A 20840-nucleotide genomic window follows, 5' to 3' on the forward strand; every position below is an offset into this window, starting at 1 on the left:
GTTCAAAGTCAATGGAAGCATGATGTGAGCACATTGTCTTTATATTTTTACAAGTGCTTTTCTATATTCCTTTACTTCCAGGCTAGAATCCAACAACGCAAACACCAGCCAGAAAGCTGCTGTTTTCTTCTTAACACTTGTTATCAGTGAGCTGTGTATGCTTGGGGAGCAAAGCACGGTGACAGTGCCTTGTCACACTGGCAAGACAGGATCGTGTTCAGGACTGCGTAAGGTGAAGAGCACAAGGTAGGAAAACTGGCTTGGATTTTCAGAGATGTTAAGGCTGCCATAGTTTGCTCCTCTGGAGGTTGGCTTATACTGTTCACTTCCACTATAGCAGATGGAAGCCAGAGTGGAGTGTCTTGTAAAAATCTCACTGCTCCCCACAAAGCGGCCTGTTTCTAACCAGCTAAAATCAGTTTCTTCCCAGGTTAGCTGTCAGAGGTAAGCTGTTGAGTACTGGTGGCCGCATTCACTTGGCCTAAAGCAATGTTTTTCACAATGTTTAACACACGATTAGCAAGATTAACCTGGCAGAGGTTAAAAATTCCTCTGAGGAGCCATGCAGGGTGGTGCTTTTCTGTTGCAGTTGGCCTAGGAGGCAGCTAGGCCGGGCCAAGCTGTCAGTGGTAACAGCTTGTGCCCTCCAAGTTCCACCTGTATTGCTGAATCCTCACTGCTTTCTCTTGCCTGAGTGTGCTCAAGGCTTTTTTCATGGCTCTTTGTACTGAGATGTGAGAGCTTTTTGTGGCCAATTGTAGGACAATTTGTGTTTCTCTCAGGACAAACTATGAAAAGGCTTTGGAAGGCTACCAGGATGGGAGCAATTTGGACTGCTGAGAGGAAGCAGTGTATAGCATGTAAGCTTTACTCACACCCGTGGTAAAAATATGTCCGGACTTGGGTGTAGAGCTGTGTAGATGATGGGGACATCTCACGCTAAGTCCTGGGTCAGGAGGAGTCCAGGCTGTGTGCATGTTTTAATTGCATAGCCTTCTTGACTCTACTTAGGTTGGGGCCTATCTTGGGCTGTTAGAGCAGCACGAGATGAGTGAGTCCAAGATAGGTCAGTGCAGTTGGGTATGTACAAAGTGTCTGGGCATGGGCAGCAAATCCTGTTCTTGGACATTAAAAAGTACTCTTGGCATATTCAGCTGTCTCCCCAGCTACTGGCAAGGTGACAGGAAAATCGGCTGGGCACATTCCCAACTGGCTTGGTGGCAACATTTACTTAAGACAAATATTCCCTGTCAGACTTATGTAGAAGCTGGAAATATCTATTTCCTGGGCTCTCCTTATATGCTCCTCATTGTTTTGCTGCCCACCATCTCACCAGCCTATTTTTTGTCCAATTAAGGCAACTGTTGGCTAAGGCGACTGCAGCCCACGGTTACACAAGACACGTGAAAGCACCTTGCTCAGCATTCGCATAGCAAAGGCATGTGCCTCATGTCCTGGCTTCCCTGTCCCACTGGGCTTGCTCTGGGTGGCTGAAGACTCACTGCCCTTCTTGGTGTGCAGTTTGGGGTGGGGGAACCTTGGTCTTCCTGGGAGGCTGGTGTGGGAAGGGGCTGTAGGAAGGGCTTTGGTCGCTGTGTTCTGGTAGTGTCAGATGTGGGATTAGGGGAAGGCAGTGAGGATGGGCTCGGCAGCAGGCCGTGGTGTTGCTGAGGATGACACTCTCGAGCACTGTATCCTCGGAGTGTCTGTGCCCTGGTAGTACTGCTGGTACTGGCTCTGTGCCACCCTCAGCTCCACGCCAAGAGCTGCTTTCTCCAGCAGAAGGAGCACCTGGGGTCACAGAAATACCCCTGGGTGCCAGCGTGTGCCACAGGCAGCCTGCGGGGCTGCTCTGGAGAGAACCCAACGTGTCCTGCCACAGTTAATCCCCACTGCCCTTAATCTACTGAGGGGTCACCATTGGCTTTTCCTTTATATTCCTACTGGCCCCTAAGGAGGAGCCGGCCCCTTTGCTTTTGGGCATCTGGAGAAATGTAAGTCAGTTGTGAATTCCGGGCTTGATGTTGCAGCCTTGTCCTTGGAGAACTCAGAAGGGCTGTCACTTTTGTCTGTGTTTGTGCTGGACCTTTTGTGTGGGTGTTTGCTTTCGGGAGAGCATGAGGAGCTGGGCGTGCTTGGGTGCTAACAAGGAAAAAACAGTAAGCCAAAATTTACAGAACAGCTCAGCTTTTGAAGGTGCAGCTTTGCAATAGCCAAAGTTTGCTTTACATGGCACCATGGGTGTGTAGGTCCCACTGCCTATCCAGAAAACACTGGAGAGAGTGTTAAAAGCCTGTGCTAATTGTGGGGTTGATGCTGCAGGAGGATGCACTGAGGCTCTCTTCCTCCCGAGTCTTCAACTTTTTGATTTACCCATCTTGAGAGGGTTCTTGAGTAAGGTGCAGATTCCTGCAGGATGACTGTCAGTCTTCTGACAGTGGGTCTGCTAATCCTGTTCAGGATTAGTCCCTGGGCTCCAGGGACATGAGGATTATGGGCTGAACCCTCCCTCTGTAGCTGTTACGGAGGGAGGCAGGGTCCTGCTGAAGCAGTGGAGCTGTTATGCTTGTTCCACGCAATTTTCTTATTATTCAGCCTAAAGGCCTTCAGGAAAATGTCAGAGACATTCCAGTGACCTCCTTGCAGTACATCCCAGAGCTCTACAATCTGATATTAATTACACTGAGTCTCTATATTAAAGCAGAGATTTGCCAAGTTACCATAGGGGTTTCAGTGCTTGATTCACGTTAATTTAAAGAGGAACTAGATATTCCCTCAAGCGGTGTTGGAAGTTTTAACCTCATAAAAGCAGAAAGATAGGAATTTTGCTGAATATGCCCTGCCTAGCCAGGGAACTATCTAGCGGTCACCAGCGTGAACCACAAAGAAGGGCAGTCCATGGTGCTCGTTTGTTTAGTCCTTTTTCTCTCTTGCCCTCCCCACATCTGGGCCCAGCTCTGCTGCCTTTCTACAGAGACTGAGAAGTTTTGGCACCTCCATAGCCAGGACCTGATTCTCTCACCTGGCTTAGGCCAGTGCCTTGTGCTGCTGTCTTACAAGAATCCTCTTTTTGCTGCCTTGATGTCCTGCTGGCTTGGTGAGCGTGTGCCATGTGGTCTGCCCACGAGCAGGCAAGAGTGTGCTGGAGGGATGCGGCCATTGCGTTTATTCCCAAGCTGCATGGTGTTGATGGCAATCCCAAGTAGTACTAAACTCCATTTCACTTGTATCTACAAAAGCTGATGCGGTCATATAAAACTGTTCTGACAGCAGCATTTAATAACCTTGCTGTCTGCAAAACCCCGGGTCCCCATACTTGCTGACAACAGGTGTGTTTTTTTTAGAAAGCTGATTTCTTTTCTGTCTTAGAACTAGATTTGCAACCTAACCATCTACTGAGTACCTGTATACACAGATGTCTACAAAAGACAGTGAGGGAGAGACGGGAGGGGAGAGGTGTTGTGTGTTCAAACAGACCAACAGTAAAAAGCAGCAGCTTTTGTGCATCTTGGCCTACTGAAGTCTGTGTGTGCTTAACTCCTTCGCCCTGCACGTAAGAAAGAAGGCAGTGAAGGGAGGCCAGGCCAGACATCTCTCCTCCATCAGCTCCTCTGTTTTCTGTGGTATAGGAGGGAGAAGTGACTGAGGACATGCTACAGGTTGCGCTCTGAGGAGCTGTGCCTTGTGCCAAGTCCAATGGGCTCTTCGTCTTCCCAGTGCTTTGCTCTGTCCTTACAATATTCCCAAAGCCTGCCATGTTTATGCCAGTGAGGAAAGTGCAAACAGTCAGCAGTGAGGGTGTTTTCAGCATGGGATGTGAGTCTCTGAGGTCTCTTTAGCCCTTGGGGTCACTCATGAGGATCAGTGTGCATCAGGGCCAGTTGCCTGGCTGATAATGAGATCTGAATCTGGTTCTTCCCCTCTGATTTTAGGGAACTTCTGGGCAGGGAGGAATTTTGGCTCTCCCTGCCTTGTTTCGCTTCTCTTTCCTGTTTAGGCTGAATATAGCCATCCTCGTTCCTGCCTGAACAGATTAGGTGCTGTCACTGCACAGTTGCATCCCACCCTGGAGGTGGCTGCATTTTGGTGATTCATACTAGCCCAGAGGACTGCCTGCTTCTTCTTCCATCAATTTGATAGAAAGAGGCAGTTGAACTTGTTGTTCATACGATTACTAGGATGCCTGTCACAGCCTGCATGGCAGAAAGCTGTATTTGTAATTAATATCTGTACCTATGGCCTCACAGTTAGTCATCTTTCATTATTGTATGGGGATTCTCTCTTCTGCAGCCTTGATGGCTGGGCCTTTCCTTGGTCTTGTGGCTATCACTGTCCTTATAGCTTCTAGGCTCGTGCAGCAGTGGTTTGGGTGTGCTGTACTGCAAGGAAGGCATTATGGTGTTCCTCTTGAGCCCTCAGAGGCTCATGCCCCTAAGAGAGGGTTGGGGCCGTTTTCAGAGACCTAGCGAAGGGGCTGAGGCCTTGCAGAACGGCCTGTTGGCTCGGCAAGGAGAAGGGAGGGTGGACGTAGGTTGGGAAAGGCAGTAGGGGAAAGAGGCAGGTGGCGCTGGGCAGGGTGCTGAAGGGACTTGCGGTGTCAGAAGGCAATGAAGGCGATGATATGAGATGAGAAAATGCATCCTTCTGAGGGTGGGAGTCTCGTCACTTGGAGTTCTTGACCCTGAGCTGATTGTCGGGTAGAGGCAGTCACGATGGTGGTTGGTACAGGGCCACTTCTCAGCTCCGTCGTGGTTCTCCTGTATGTGACTGCTGCCCAGGGCTTGCGAGGTTCATGCCACTGTATCAGGGGGCTCTGTCCATGGGGTCAGGAGGGGACAGACTCTCCTCAACTGAGTTGTTGGTTTTAGGCCTGGTGAGCAGTGTGTCATCACTTTCCCATTCAGCACACATCTGTCTGCTTGGCCGCCTCTTGCTTTGCCTCTTTTCCCAATCTTTTCTGTGGTTGCTGCAGAAATTGTTTGCTCCTTGTGCCAGGCTTTGGCTTGGGCTGAGGGAAGCACTTTCTGTGGGCTTACAAAAAGTGTTTAGGTCATGCATTACTCACTGCTCTGGGATTTCAGGGGAGCTCAGTGCTGTGGAGACAAGCAGGAGTGAAACACTTAAACCAGAGGTGGGAAAGTCCCTTGCTGGGGTAGTGGTGAAGGGGACGTGGGGCCTTGCATGGGGTTTTGGAGCAAATCTTCCATGGATTACTTCGAGTAAAGCATTTGTGGGTTAGTCCAGTCAGAATCACTCCAAAGCTAAAGACTCCTGGCAATAAGCGGGGGACGGCATTTACATTACCTGGGGACTAGAGAGAGGAGAAAAAGAAAGGAGAGCCCAACTTTCTGCAGGGCAGGGTGGCAGTTTTACAACAGGTCTGCAAGAAGCTACTTCTGGCAGGTCTCTGACATGTTCTCACCCGATCCCCTTGTGCTTGTTTTCCCGTCTCCCTCTCCTCTCCACTTAGGCTGAGTGCTTTGGGCCGGCAGTCTTGTCTTCCTGGGTGTTTTGAAAACACTTAATACGTACTTAGTGCTGAGTAAATTACTGCTGCTGCTGTTGTTATTATTGCATTAATTAGCTCAGGGCCCTTTTGCATGCACAAGACCAGATCATTATAACAATTTGTTTATAGCACAGCAGCACAATAATCTGGGGCTCTCCAGCAAAGCTGGAGGGCTGGAGGTGACCGACAGGGACGGGGCTGGCTGCAGCAAGCACTCCTTCCCCCTCAGCTGGCGTGGGGTGGCCGATGGTGGGAGCTCCCAGTCTGCTCCTGCATGCGATAATCCGTTCTGCCTCATCCACCCCAGAGCTGGGCATCCTCCATCTGCCTGGGCATCCAGCTGTCATGGGACAGGGTCTTGTTTCTGCCGCCTCCTGCAGTGCTGTGGTGGCAGTGATGCTGCAGCCCCAGGTGGCTCCTTGCTGCAGCTTTCAGTTTAGCTTACTGAGGTGGTGAGGGCCTAGTTGTGCTTTTCTCTGGTAAGACAGCAATGACATTCATAGCTGCTTTGATTGGGCTTCTTGGAGGACTCCTGGTTGGATCTGGCAGTCTTTTTCTGCTTTTGATGCAGATGGCAGTGGTGAAGTAGACCAAAGCAAAGCCAGCAGTGACCTCAAGTCCTTTGGTGGAACTTCCCGTTGGCAGTATTCCTTGCTGTTGGGTGGTGGTGTGTTGTCTATTCCCTCTCCCCCCTGCCTTCTTCCACAGCTGGCTAAGCAGACAGGATGTGTTAAGGGAATGCGTAGTTTGTTCTGAAGGGTTGATACGACTTGCCTGAGATGACACGTTAGAGTCAGGAGTAAAACCAGACTTTTGCTGCCCAGTCGTGTGTTTTAACCGCTCAGTCTTGCTCCCCAGGACGCTTGGACCCTGTAGGAAGCAAGGCAGATGGAGCCAGGCGGCAGGTCCAGCTCCAGCTGGCTGCCAGGGAAAGGGCGAAGCAGCAGCACCACTGACCTTGCTGATTTATTCATTAGACAGTGCTTAGAAGAAGGGGAGGATTGATTTGTCTGTCAAATGCAACACCAAGCCATGCGGCCTGCAAGAGGCGGACTAATTGTGCCGCTGACACAGAGGCCAGCACCGACTCGCACAGTCAAGCACCTTTTTATTATGTTTTCCTGCTAGTCAGCCCTTCTTCTTTTCATCTATCCTATTATCCTGGGCAATGTATTGATGTGAAACTAAATTGAAGTGGTTATTTTGCCTGTGAAAACGAGGAAAAAAGCCTATACTGAGTGGGGTGAGATGTTGGATCAGTCTGTTACTGCTGTTTGGGACCAGTTTGAAGCCACCTGCCCGTACAAACCACGGCAGCACTGCAAGGGTAGCAAAATGCCTTCAAGAGACTGAGTCCCTTGTTCAAAAGCACTTTGTGAATCCTTAGGAAAAGTGTCCCAAAGCACTCAGGATGGTGTAGGTTCTCGGTTCTTAAATTCAAAGGATTCTTGAAAGCACCAAACAGCCTGCATGCCTTTGAAATCACTGCCAGAGCAGCTATTTTATCCTATGAAAAAGGAGACTTTCTGTAAGTGTGGTGCGATTGCTCTGAGGCTGCAGTTCCTGAAGACAAGCAAGGGATGAATTTAAATTGGCCGCTTCACGTGTAGGTAGTGGTGCTGCTGGGGTACCTCTGCAGGCAGCGTAGTGGGCTCTGCCTGGTTTCTGAGCTGCACAGGCACTGTCAAATCCAAATAGCAGGGTGGTGAGCGAACACGCGCCTGGCTGGGCTGCAGCACAGAGCAGACGTGAGCTCATGGCCCGTGATCCATCATGCAGATATGCTCCGAGTTCATGTCCTTGGTGCGAAACGCTCAGGGTTCTCCCAGGGCTTTGTCTGCAGCCCCTGCCAGTTGGCAGGAGGAGCTGTCGGGGCTCCCGTCAGTCCCTCGGGATGTCAGTGGAGCGCTGTTGTCTCAGCAGTCTGGTGGTGGTAGTCTGTGCTGAGTGTCCCTACTCCGTGGGGCCAAATACCCGCCTCCTTCTGCTCCCCTGGACTAAATGCAAAGCGAGCTGCTCTTTGTCCTCAGCTTTGCAAGGGTGCTCTCATGGGGCACCTGCAGGATTCCCTGCCTGCATGCAAATGTCCAGCCTTGTGATTAATGAAGTCAGTGTTCCTTTCTCAAACTTTTTTTTTTGTCTTGTCTGGCAGCTTCACCTACCCTCTAGCAGAAGACTTTGGTCTGTTCCCCATGGAGCTGATGAGGTTTCAGTTCACGTGGGATACCTTGGGAGAGCTCAGATTTTGTCTCGTCCTGGGTGGCTCCTGCTAAAGGCTCTTAATCTGGGCCTGGCTGGCAATCTTTAGGGGTCACTACAGTCACTTGAAAGATTTCCAGTGCCTGCAATGGGTGCTGAGTCAAGCCCGCACTGAGGACACGGAGAATTCCTTGTCCTTACTAATTTGGTTCTTGCATTCTCCCCCACTGTTCTGCTAAATGGACCTCAACCCTGATCTTGAAGCAAGCACTTTGCAGAAATTCACACCCCTACGGGATGAGAATAGCTCCTCCATTTACTTGCAGTGTCTCCTTTCTTTGCAATTTCTGCTGCTCTCCCGTAGTTTTTGGAGGCCGTTTATCCTGTAGTTGCAGAGTGTGCTTCCCCTGCTGTAGCTCCTTGCTGTCATCGGGCTGTTAAACATGATTCCATCTTGTGTGGCAAAAATAACCAGCTTTTAATTATGTAGAGGAAAGGTGTTTGTAAAAGCCCTTCAAAGCCCACTGTCTCTGAGTCCTGTTGCAAAGCAAAGGCGGTGTGAGCCTGGCAGTGTGTGTGCTCACAGTGAGCTGTTCCTTTAAGCCATGTATTACACCCTCCACCAGCATTTAGTCATGAACGAAAATGCCAGCTGAGAGATTCCTGGGCTGTTCTGAAAGCAAAGAGGGATTAATTTGAGCAAGAACTGAATGCCTTCCTCCCGGCTCCTTTCATCCCCACGGAGATAAATTAGGGATACTCTCAGCACGAAGGCTCCACAGTTGGAAAGCCAACTGTTCTGCAGAGAGAGAGAGACTCTGGAGAACGTTGTGGCTTTGGCAGAGGGGACATCAGTGGAAGTAGCCAACAGCCTCCCAAAGGGTAAACCCTACCCGGGGTCAGAGAGAGACTGCTTGCAGCTTGATTTGGTGCTTTCCGTCTTGCTATGGTGCTTTTAGGATGTTACAGGGACTAATGAATCAAGGGACTCCACCTACCCATTCTTAAGACTTCCTTTATGCTATGATACCCCTGTGAAACCATAATAGCAAGGGCCTGTGAGAGATCCCTTAATGCCTCATTCATATTACCTTCAATTTACAGAGTCACTAAATAGGATGCCTGAGAACAGATGCTTTTTTCTTGTGCATTTTTCTTTTAGCCGTGCCCTGCTTCCTTCTCCTTTACAATTCCTACCCAAAGCATGTCTAAGAGATTGCTCTGCATTTGTCTAACACCTACCAGTCCCATGGGGGCCTTTGGGAGAGGCAGTGTACTCTGCCGTGGGACCCTGTCCCTATCCTTTGTCCCAGAATGTATGTTCCACTGGGCTGAGTTATTGAATTATGGTACTTTTTTTTTGTTCTCCTAAATATTCTGCCTCTACCTGTGGGCCTCAGATAGGACCCTTGTGTTTGTGCTGTAATGCAAGTAACAGATGAACGTTTAAGGAGCAATTACTGTCTGTTTCTTACAGATGAGAGACCCTTGTGACCCAAGCCAGTCAGATAATACGGGGCAGGTATAGCGGCAGATGCAGGCTCTCCAGTTGCTAGGTCACATGCATTAGGCTATATCACACTTTCTTTTGGGGTGGTTGGGGGGGCACTCCTAGGCCTGGTTACTTGCCTGGATTTCGGGGGGAGGGCACTGCTCAAATGGGAAATCACACAAGATTCTGTGTTTTCCTAATTCTGTGTCTGAGCTGTGATGAACTTGGAAAAGCTACAGAAATAAATCTTTCTTACTAACATCCTGGTGAGGCTGGAGTGAGAGAGCCTGGGAATGGGTAAACCTCAGTAAAAGGTGTGGCAAAAAACAAGTAGATGAGCTTTTGGCCCAAAGGTTTGGGGGAAAGGCCAAAAGGAGGTAGGATGGCGAGGGACAGAGAAAGGAATGTGCAGATTTCCATCCCAGCTCTGCTCCTGCCTCAAAAAGCAAACTTTGGTAAGTGTTTGCAACCTGCCTTGCCTCAGTGTCCTGTTGGTGAGATAAGAGGAGTGGTCCTGAGCTACCGCGTGGATGCATTTGTGCAGGAAGGAACAGGTACCTGCATGGTGGTGTGATCTGCTGGGCGAAAGAAGGGCAAAGCCCTCTTTGTGGGTACGGACTGTACCAGCCAGCAACCCGCTGTGTTCAACTCTGCAAGTCTTCCTGCCTCGAGAGAGGCACATTACGAAACCCTTGTCCACCACCCTGAGGGCAAGAGGACCCCGGAGGTGAGACCGCCTCCTCCCGGCGGAGCTGTGCCGCAGGCCTGCGCTAGCAGTCCATGTGCTAGCAGTGCATTTACATACTGCGTGCTGCCGCAGGCCTTCCCGCGAGCCTGGGGATCAGGCAGAGCAGCGATGCGTTCAGCTGGTGTGCCGGGACTCAAATCCTTTACAAGTCAGTTCATCTCTTGATCTTGAAAAGACAAAAGTAATGAACCTCTTGAAAGCAGGTTGCTCTTTGTCCTGTTGTACTGCCACATTGTTTGGACATCAGTTAGAGGAGGCTGGAGTCAAAGCAGAAACCTGTTGAATGAATAAATCGGCTTAGGGAGCTTTGTAGCGATTTATTCTGCTCTTTGGTCCTTTGGGCTTGTGTGCAGCTCATAAACGAGCTTATTATTCTATCATGATTCATAGCTTTGTGGCAGGAGCAGAGGGTATATGCGCCGCCAGGGAAGACGGGCTGGAGATGGAGTATGTGAAGTGGAGATCAGGCAGAGGTCATGCAGGAACATGGAAGATGAGGGAGAAGAAGAGGGAGAAGCAGAGGCAGCTCCTGCAGCCAGCAAGTAAGCAGCAGGGCTGGTGGATCTCTGCGCGCACGATGCAGGAGATGACCCTTTGTGATCAAGGCTTAATATTGTCGCTACTCTTTGGCATTCATCTTAGAGCTTAGAGATCTCCCAGAGTCAGGGGAATGCTTTATAGATCTCTTACTGATAGGAAGCTTTGTGATGTGCTCCACACAGACCATCTTGAGGAAGGCTTCAACTCTCCCTTCCTTATCCTGGGGCTTCTCTAGTCTACTTCCCACTTTGTATCACCAGTCCCCGCTGCCTTCCCCATTGGTGGCAGGGTTTGGGGATGTATTGCCTTAGCAAAACACCAGGACAACTTACAAGTCCCTCCTGTTTCCCTTAGTGACGTGTTGTCCTACTTGCAGTGTCGCACAGCTGGTTTGTGCATGGTGGGGGCTCTCTGTCACTGGAGATTAATGCTGCAAACAGCAGGCGGCTTGAGATGGGGCTTCAGGATGTCCCAGCCCATCCTCCATGTGCCTGATCAAATCTGTCAGTCAGTCTCCCTGGCAAGGGAGCGACAGCCCGAGCCAGGCTGCTTGGCCAGATGCTGTGGTATGTTTGGTGTTTCAGAGCTGTCAAGGACAAAAGGAGAAACTCTGGCCTTCAGCACCTCCCTTCGCTCTCCCTGCGTGAGGCTGAGTTGCACCTGAAGGGGATGGTGCGTGGCTCCGGGTGCAGGGAAGGAGTGGGTGTGCATTGTCCTCCATACCCAGTACATGTTGCCCATAGGTAGATCCTGTGCTCCGTCATACCCTGTGTTTTCCCAGAGACCCCCTCAAAAAGGGCTTCTTGGCAGAGCCTGACAGCTGCTGGTGCAGCTGTGGGTGTTTTGTGGATGTTTTCTTCACCATGACCTTGGGAGGCCTCCTTCTGCACATCTTTCTGGCATTGCAGTGGGACTATAGTCGTATTCCTTTCTTTTGGTCAAATGCAGGAATTATTCTGCTGAGGTGATGCATTCAGAGTGATAGAGGGCACAGGAAAGTGATGGAACAGTCATTCCCGTAGTGTTCCCAGAGGTGCTGTCCTGTAATCCCTCCATACATTTTGCATGCAAGATTTAGACTCTGGAGGTGTGATTTTGTTCTCTGCCTGTGTACGTTGCTGAAGTTTGGGTTGATCCCCTCCAAGTTAAGGAATGCAGATAAACCCTGAGCACAGTTGTGTGCAGTGGTGATGGGGTCACAGCTGGACAGCACGCAGTCAGTGTGCCAGGGGAGAGCAAGAACTCAGCCTGCCTAAGGTCACCCACCTTCTGGCCATGCCTTCTCTTTCTGGTTGTAAAATGAGCTTGGGATGACTATTCTCCTGTACTCGTGGGTGTTTGAGGTAATGGAGTTAAATGCAGGACTCCAAGCCTAGGTAGGAACCCTTTTTGAAACGTACGAGGAGGCAAACTGAATAATTTGTGACCCCGAGGCTCTTTGTGCAGTGTGATGGCTGGCAGGCACAGTGGAAAGACGGTTGTGCAGGTAGTTCAGAAGTGCGGGTGAATTTATGCTTTGTTCGCCTTAGCTGTGTAAGAGCAACCGTGCTATGTGAGATCCAGTGTCCATCTGGTCAGGATTTCTTTCTCCTGCAGTGGCAAATGGTGGATGCCTGAGGAAGAACATTAGAAGCAGGGCGAACATGTCATGGCACCTCCTTCATGTGTTCTCTCCGCCTCCAGAGATTTTTTTACTTCTTTAGCCAGACATAATTTCATTGTATTCTGTAGCTCTAGATGGCGTTTCCTTCCTTGAATTCTTCAGCTTATGAGAACTGATAGCATCCAGCACCCTGCAGCAAGGAGTTCCACCACTCACGTCTTGTTGGTGTCTAAAACATAAGGTTGCCTGTTGGCTTCATTCGTACGATAATCCTAGTAAATCAAGGAGCTGGAGGTCCCTGGGCAGATATTACTGATGCCTCTGAAAAGTGGGTTTTGGTGGAAGTGTGAGTCAGCACAATGTTGCCTGTAGCTTTGAAATGTCTTCAAGACTCTTGTCACAAACATTTCTTTTTAAAAGGCTCCGGTTTGCATCTGCCTGTGCTCCAGGAAGCTGGGAGTTTGTTGAGGATGGATCTGCACATGGGCATCTCTGCAAATTGCCTGGGAAACGGTAAGGCTAGGAAAGAGAACCGGTTTCTTTTTCTCCTTTATGTAGGGTCACAGTTGCATGCAACTCTGTGTGTTCGACAGGCTCCCTTCACCAGGTACTGAGGAAAGTTTGCTCTATTTTGCTGGAAAGAAATGTAAATAAAGGTTCTGCTGATACCATAGGAGCGCTCAGCAGGCTCATCACTCCCTACAGCACTAACATCCAAGCTGAAAAGACTGCGTTTATGTTCAAAGAGGTAGGAGAAATATAGGATGAGGCAGCTTATACGTGTAGTGATTCTAGGAGTATGTTAGGTGAGAACTGACTTGGTTTCTCCTGCGCTTTGCTCACATGTGCAAGCCATGAGACAGCTTTCAGAAAGAGTTGGGAGCAAGAGGCCTCCATCAGAGGGACGAGCCCAATCCAGGGTGCACACAGCTTGATGTCACTTTGTCAGAGCTGCACCTGCTTGTGCCAGCTCTGAGGGTGGCCGAGGGCCAGGCAGCGCTTTGTTAATCAGATGGGAGATATGGAAGTGAGTTTGATTAAAGCTGAGAGCCAACATGTGGGGGAACAGTGGGAGGAACCACTCTGAGCCAGTGGAGGAGAAATCTGCTGGAAAAAAATGATGGGAAAGGATTTCTGTTGTTTGGATGGATGAAAGGAAAAGCTCAGAGAAGGCTGTGGGTCTTTGGGAGATGTGATGGGTAGGGACAGCAGTGGGCAAACAGCCAAATTCTCGTCATCACATTTCAGATCTACTATGGGGAAACGCAGCAACTTCTGAGAAGAATGGAAGCTCTAAAACCCAAAGACTTTTCCTAGTAGTGTGCCCCTCTGCTTAGCAGGACATGGAGAATAAACAAGGGGTCTGATTCTGGGACTTGCAGGCTGTGTTCTCTTGTATGCCAAAGATCCTACTGAACTAAGAGTGGAGGATTTGGCCCTATGCTGTGCAGTGCTCTCTGAAAGGCTTGTATGTTTGGAGGATGTTTGAGCAGCTCCTGGTGGGCTTCGCTGCACCCCATCACCAGTTTTCTCTTGGCTTTACTGTAGTTTTCTAAAAGGAGAATGTCTTTTTAAGAGATTTTTGGCAGTAACATTGACCCCCAAAACTAATTTGTTTGTCTTTTTAGTGACACATGTTCCCTCTGGTTGCTGAGATAGCTGTAAGCTGGTAGATGAACAGTGGGTAAGGGAGGAAGCTCTGAATGGACTGAGAACAGTCACCTAACCTTCCTCCTGTCCTCAGGATGTGACTCCTTAAAGCCGTGAGGCTTGGGTAAGAGAAAATACAGGGATGGGGATGGGGAAAATGCAAACTGCATCAGAGGCTTGAGCAAACCATTTGAGACCCAGTATGATTGAGTCACGCTGCAGGGAGGTAAGAGTCTGTCACATGTGCCCACTGTAGAGAGTATGCACAAACCGCAACAGCTGGCTGCAGCATATGGAGCATCCAGAAGGGAACAAAGCTGAAATAATTCCCTTTCCTCTGCTTTCTGCTTATTCCAGCCCTGACTCAGGAGAGCACTGCAGGGACCATTCTCATCTTTCGGCCTGTACTTCAGGTCCCACTGATTTCCACGATATACCGAGTTTTGATTTCACTATTGACTTAACGAGTTTTCTCTACAGGTACTTGGGCCTGAGTGCTGTTAGGGTACAGCATCCCTTAATCACAGACTCCAGGAAGACTCTGGCTCCACAGTGCCTGGTACTGTCTCCTCTGTGGAGCTCAGAAAGGGTCCAGCATGCAGGTGTCCACCCTTGGTCCTGGACAGGAGATGGTCTGTAAATGCTTCTTCATGAAGCAGGCAGCGAAGAAACATGGGATGGAGATGTCTTGTCACAGTTGGCTAATGGGCCACTTCTTGGGTGAAGGTATTTTTACTTTCCTTCGGAGTTTATCCGGTTTTTGGTTTTGAAATCAAATGGCTTCCCTCATCTGCATGCTACTCGTGTGGGAATAGCTGCCCAGGAAATGGAGGCGATAGGTTTGCTTGAGCCTTCAGAGAATCAGAGCTTTTCTGTTCTTTCATGCTTTTCCCCCGTCTCCGTCAGGAAATGCAGGGGCTGAAGGGCACAAAAATGGATAATTGTGTCCCACAGCAGTGCAGTGACAGCAGAAAGGAGTTGTGGTGTAAGCAACTGATGTGTGTGTGCGTGTAAAAATGAGAATGCAGCATAAGCGATCTCACCTATCCCTTCTGGCTTTAATACCCAAGAGGATGATTATCAGCTGCTCTTACACAGCAATGCAATGGTGGTATTGGGCAGTGTCTGTTAGAAACCTGTAACAGAAGAGGAATTCACAAGAAAGCTGCTTGCTTTTTGTTTAAAATCACTCTGTGTGTGTGCACCTAGGTGTGTGTATGGGTTTTGCACTTGCCTCAGCGTTTTTGGGTGGGCTGTGAAGCAAATTTCCCAAGCAGTCTGCACCTCCTGCTATGCAAAAGCTGGCCAGAACATTTGTTAGGTTAGTAAAATGCATCTTTGTGGTACCCTTTAAGCAACCACCTCATTTTACATAAAAAGGTCTGTTTGTGATTTGTAAGACTCTTTCAGTCTGTTGGCTCCTCTGATATCCTAAGCCTATTAGTTTTCCACCCATCCACAAAATTTTCCAGGAGAAAAGAGGAGACAAAAACTGAATTTCTAGTAGAAGAGACAAAACAAACCAACAAGCAGGAACAAAAATAATCAAATAAAAAAAAAATCACTAAAACAAAACCCAGCCCAAAGGTTCCAGGCTCTATTTTGGATGCAATGAGAAGGGGTACAAAAATACAGCTGTGCTTCCCTTGCACCTCCCTTTTAAGCAGAGCACACCTAATCTCTATCAAGCTCCCCCTGGGGATGGACGGGGATTGTACCCTGTAAGCAGCTTGTGAGCCCACAGGCAGCCCTCCCTGGAGAAGCAGCCTGAAATGATTTGGAGCAGCTGTACTGCATGGTCATTTAGAGCTGGTGAGTGCTGCTGTTTGGGCTCCTGTGACCGTAGCCCCTAGCTCTCTCTGTGCTGTTGTTGAGCAAAGGCCAAAAGATGCAAGAAGAAACAGAAGCATGGACAGGAAGGAATTTTTCAGCAGACCTCATCATTGGCGTTACAACATCTTTCTCAGCTCACAGGCAAAAGCATAGCCTTGCTATTACCTGCTGTTCTCAGAGGTGCATTTTGGTCCTGTTCAAATAGTCATTCTGCACCATTTTTTAATATGGTCTCCTTAAGTCTTTAATGTTAACATAAAAAAGATAATGAAAACAGGCAAACAGACAAATCATGATGCTTAGTGCTCTGCTTCGTCACTGATAAAGCAGCCCCCCCCCCCCCCCCCCCCCCGCAAGATTTTGGCTTTGCACACTACTGGTCACTTAAAGTTTCATTTATGAAAAGAAGAAAAAATAAGTTGCTATCACAGCACCCAAGCGTCGTAAGAAAGGAAAAGCCTCTGTGCATTCTGCATGGGGCTGTGCAAGCAGGTCATAATGTGATTTCTTTCGTTACAGCCCTAAACCTGCCTTCCAGTTTGATTGCAGAGCTCAGAAATACTTTTGCATTTGATAATGTCTCTGTTTGGCTCAGCCATAACTTCCTGCTTTGTGCCGCTTTCCTTCTGCAGTATTTTTGGGGCTGGATAGTGGAACTCTGTCCCTGTCGATGCTGTTTGCATTGTTCCTGTTGATAATTACCTGTATTACAGTAGTTATTAGAGGCCCCAACTGTTAGGGACTCGGTGCATGTACGAGGCAATCTGCCTGAGGAGCTTAAGGTCTAAATAGGCAAGGCAGATAGAGGAAGTGTTATCAGTCTTATTTTTACAGAGAGCTTAAATGACCTGCCGAAGGTCACCCAGGGAGTCTGCGATGAAATCATGACTGGAATACAGATCTTCCATGTTTTATTCAAGCATCTAACCCAGGCTCCTGGCTAAGGCACTGGTTTGTGAGGATGCTCTGTGTGTGTGTGTCTGGGTGCAATTCTGGGTCGTGCAGTGGATTTGCATATGCCCTACTGCTCCAGGCACATCCCCGAGGAGCTTTGGGTGCTGTAACAAATGCACGGGTAGCAAGCAGCAGCTGCACACACATGAGATGCATGCTCACCTGGAATGCACATCTCAGTGTAGTTCAAGGACAGAGCCCTCAACAAGGTGGCAGAAGCTGTTCGTGTTCCTACTGGAGCCTTCACTGTTTCTGACTATGCTACAAGACTATGTCAGTGCTTGTGAAATGGGGTTTGAAAAGAGGGTTGTCGAGCTGAACACAGCAAAAACATTTCTGGTTTTTGGGCTGGTGAGTGCAGTCCCGTGGCTGCTGTGTCTAGTTGTATGAGTCTCGATGTTCAGAAGCAGCTAAGAACCTCAAACTGCACGAAAGCCAGCACTTCAAAATGTTGTTACAAAATACACGCTTAAAATAAAAAAGATCGTTAGGTAGCATCCATCAAGAAAAGTAACTGTCCTATGGAGCTTCCTTCTGCTGGAATCATTGGTGAAGGACTGGAGAAAAATGGTAATCCTTCCTCTAATTCCCTTTTGTAAGGCAAGGAAGTTCCCTGGGCTGCCTCTCTGCTATACCCAAGGGTGAGGAAATGGCTTCTCTTGTGCTGGTTGATCAGTGCCACACAGAGGTCCTCTGTCTTTGTGTTTGGCTGTAGGAATGCCTTACAATAGTTTTGACTGTAATTTCCTGGAAGCTAGGTACAGGTGGAAGTACATTTTTTTTTACAGAATTAGAGCAACCACCTTTCTTAGCTGATTGTTTTAGAGGACATTTTAAACTATTGTTTTCCTTAGCGTTTCTAGTCTACATTTCCATTGCCCTCAAGTACAAAATTCAATTTTCTTAAGAGTCAATTTTTATCTAAAATATAATACTTATTAGCAGTTTCAATGCATTTCAATGTGTCTTTGTTTTTTAAAATTATTTCATAAAACTCTTTACGTGTATAATTGAAATTGACTTTAATTTGAAACTTAGCCTTAACAGAGTCAATATTTCTGCAGTGTGTCTCAGCTTGTTTCTCAAGGAAAATATTATTCCTTTTTTGTCTGTAAAAGGAAGGAAGGGACGTGAGGTATGCCATGAGTTAGGAGGATGAAGACCTAAAATTTAAACAAGTTTGGCCAGGTTTGACTATAAGGCTGTTGAAGCCTGCATTCAACACGCACGTTATCGAGTCTCTCATTATATGCTGTAGTCAGGGTACAGTTCAACAAAGCTTGTTGACAAATTTTAGCCTTTGAGTAATGATCATGGTTTCCTGAGAAGTCAACAGTTTTGTGGTGAGTTGTTTTCTCAGTGGCTGAATTGGATTAAGGCAGTTTAGTTAATTGAAATGTGAAGGCAGATATTTGAGAGCTAATGCATTTTGCTGGATGCAATTCCTTTTTATTCTTTTTCTGGATGCTGTGTTCTTAGATTAAAGTTGCATTTATGTTCAAATGATTCGTCTTCAACTCTTTTGTAACTTTTCAAATAATGTGCTTTGCTATTTTAATTTTAAAACTCCATTAAAAAAAAAAGCTTACTGTGGAAGGACCATAAGCAGCATGGAGTTCTGAAAGTGCCTCCCAGTGTTGGTTTGCCTGAAAGAGCTTAAAAATTGCTACCGAACAATCCAATCCTCTTCCCCTACACTAAAGTCTCTTCCAGTAGTCGAGGAGTATTTCAAAAAAAGAAGCCTTTTCAAATGTAGTCTATAGAAATGCCCTGTGGGAATGCTGAGAGATGAGGCAAAAAGATTTCCAACTTTGGAATGCAGCCTTCTTGATCAAAGGATGGTATATCCAGAAATATACTTGCTCTATGAGATATTCTTGTATTCCATTAGCCATGGGAAACAAAACTCCACATACAAATGCATATAGACGTTACCAATTACAAGTGGGGATGCTTTGCCAATATTTAAATAATTTCATTACAGTAAATCTTTAACTTTTGACAATATTCCAAATAAAATTTTCAGTGCTGCTTTCAAAGTAATCAAGACGACAATGGGTTGTTTCCTTTTCAGCTTTGTAGTTACAAATGATTATTGGAAATATTTTGATATTTCCAAAGTTTGTAGCATCAGAGACAGCAAATAAAATTGTCCTTCTCCAGAATGTCTTTATTTCCTGTGCTGAAAAAGAAGTTAATATGTTTTTGTCAATAAGCTGAGATTTTTGCCTTATGAAGATACAATGTTTTAGCTATGGGTTAATCTCGTAGAAACAAGATTATTTAATTTGCTGCTGCATTCAAGAGATCCATGCAAACAACTCTGAGTAGAGCTGTTGTGTGCCTTTGTGGTTTCACAGAAGCTACTTTGCTCCTTTCTGCATTTCCAACCAGTAACCCTTTTCAGATATGTTGTTCTTCGAAGCTGTTCTGCAGTAACCTTACAATGTTTTGTTCTCATGCTGTCTTGCTTATGGTGGACTGTCAGATGCAACTAAGAAACGTTTTCTGCAAAACCTGTTGTGAGTCTTCTGGCAATTACAGCTACCTTCAGTGATTCATGCGAAATCACTTCCACTCATTTTGGAAAATACTAAATCTCCAGGAGATATCTTGAGTTATTGCTAAAAATCTGCCGTTGCCTTCAAGGTTGCTACCTGACCAGGAAAACAAAAATAAGTAAAATCTTCGACTCATTTTTGATTACAGATCTCATTCTGGTTAGTGGGCCTGCAACCCACAGATGCTGGGATTTATAGAGACGGAAATTAGGCCATGAGAAATGTAGGGGGGAGAATCATTATTAGAAATTGGCAGGCTCAGAAAATAGAATATTCTAGGTGACCTTTTCTTTTAGAAGTAGCTGTAGTCTGCCCATTTGCCTTTTGGATCCTAGTGGTGGTTGAGGCCCTGCCTATATAAAATTTCTAAAACAGTTAGGGCACATTGGTCCTGAAGATGCTGTATAGATGTGAATGACTGCTGCTTGAGACCACTTACCCAACACTCGATCTCAAATAACAAGACAGTCTGGGGAAATGAAGCAGCCTTTCCAAGACAGCCTGAGTCACCCCGGATTGCCTCTGGAGGAGTAAGTATGTGAAGTACCTTTCTCAGTCAGCTCCAGCCCTTCAACTCTTACTCATTGATTTTCTCCATTCTCAAGCTGTTGCCTCACTGCAGGATTGGAGTGAGAGGCCTTGCTTGCTTTTAAGAAAGTCTTCTTTCTCTTTTGTCCTCTGAACTCTTGTCCTTTTCTTATCTTAAATTGTAAGGGGGCTCGTTTTTTCTGCTGTGCTGGTGGCAGCTCTCCTCTTGCAGCCCCTCAGCTGCTGGGGTATCCTACACTCAGAAAATCAAGGGCCCTACCGGCAAGGCTTGCCACCGCATTTCAAGCTCCTATTTTGCATCTGGTAGCATTGCATAGGTGTAATGAAGTGAAATAATACTCTCATACGGCAGGTGTTTGCTTTTCATATCACCATAGCGAACTCCTGCTGAGCTGTTCTTCATTGCCTTTCTCGATATAAACTGGATTACAAAAATACAACCCAGCTCTGGGGTAAAATCAAGCAGAGCCACCCTCACCCCCTCATTTCTGGCCTGCAACCTGTTGCAAGCTTAGTACAACATTTAACAAAAAATTGTCTGTGCATTTCCAATGAGAAGAAGAGAAAACTTCAGAAGTCTAGGCTTGTTCAGGTTGAACACTTGACTAAAACTTTTTTTTCTGGTATTTTCTTTGAATCAATCTTTTACTTCCCGTAGTTAAAAGTGAATAAAAAAGGATGTCTTCTAAAAGCAAGGATGGAGGGCTACCCTTTGCTTTGGTATTAGCTGGAGGGAGTGAAAATGTGCCCAGTGGTGTCTGTGTGCTTCTACTGTATTGGAAAAATGGATTAAACGTGCACCAGAGCTGACTTCCAAGTTTTTTTGTAATCCAGGCAAAATATCTGGATGTCCAAATGTGTCATTACTTAAAGAAACAAAAAACAACTAGGTAAAGAAGTTAGCCTTTGGAAATCTCCTGAGGGAAATAGTTTAAATCCTGTTTTTTTTTTTGGATCTAGACTGAACTGGTAAGACTACTGGTAAAATTCAGAATTGGGTACCATTCAGTCACGTAAAGTTCAAATGATTTTCTGAGAGAATCAGTCACTCGGGCACACCTGAGTAAGAAATACTGCCCAGGTACATACCAATCCTTCAACTCTGTGTCATAAGGCAGGCTCCTGGGGGCTTTTGTTCATTTGTGATGGGGAAGTGCTGGAAACCTGCAGCTTCCCCTGGATTCTGCGGGTCTAGAATGAGG

At 47.2% G+C, this 20840-nt stretch overlaps 1 protein-coding gene across 1 annotated transcript in view; it reads left to right on the plus strand.

Annotated features, from left to right (window-relative positions):
* The window catches only part of LOC308176131 (uncharacterized protein), a 132299-nt gene that overhangs the window by 44312 nt on the left and 67147 nt on the right, over window positions 1–20840 (plus strand). The window contains exons 6-7 of the mRNA XM_080551438.1: window positions 82–246; window positions 12512–12604. Coding sequence (XP_080407564.1) covers window positions 82–246; window positions 12512–12604 — 258 coding nt within the window. The remainder of the gene's footprint in view (window positions 1–81; window positions 247–12511; window positions 12605–20840) is intronic.

This window comes from Anser brachyrhynchus (genome assembly GCF_964034855.1).
Source record: "Anser brachyrhynchus genome assembly, chromosome: 11".
In the NCBI taxonomy this organism is placed as follows: Eukaryota; Metazoa; Chordata; class Aves; order Anseriformes; family Anatidae; genus Anser; species Anser brachyrhynchus.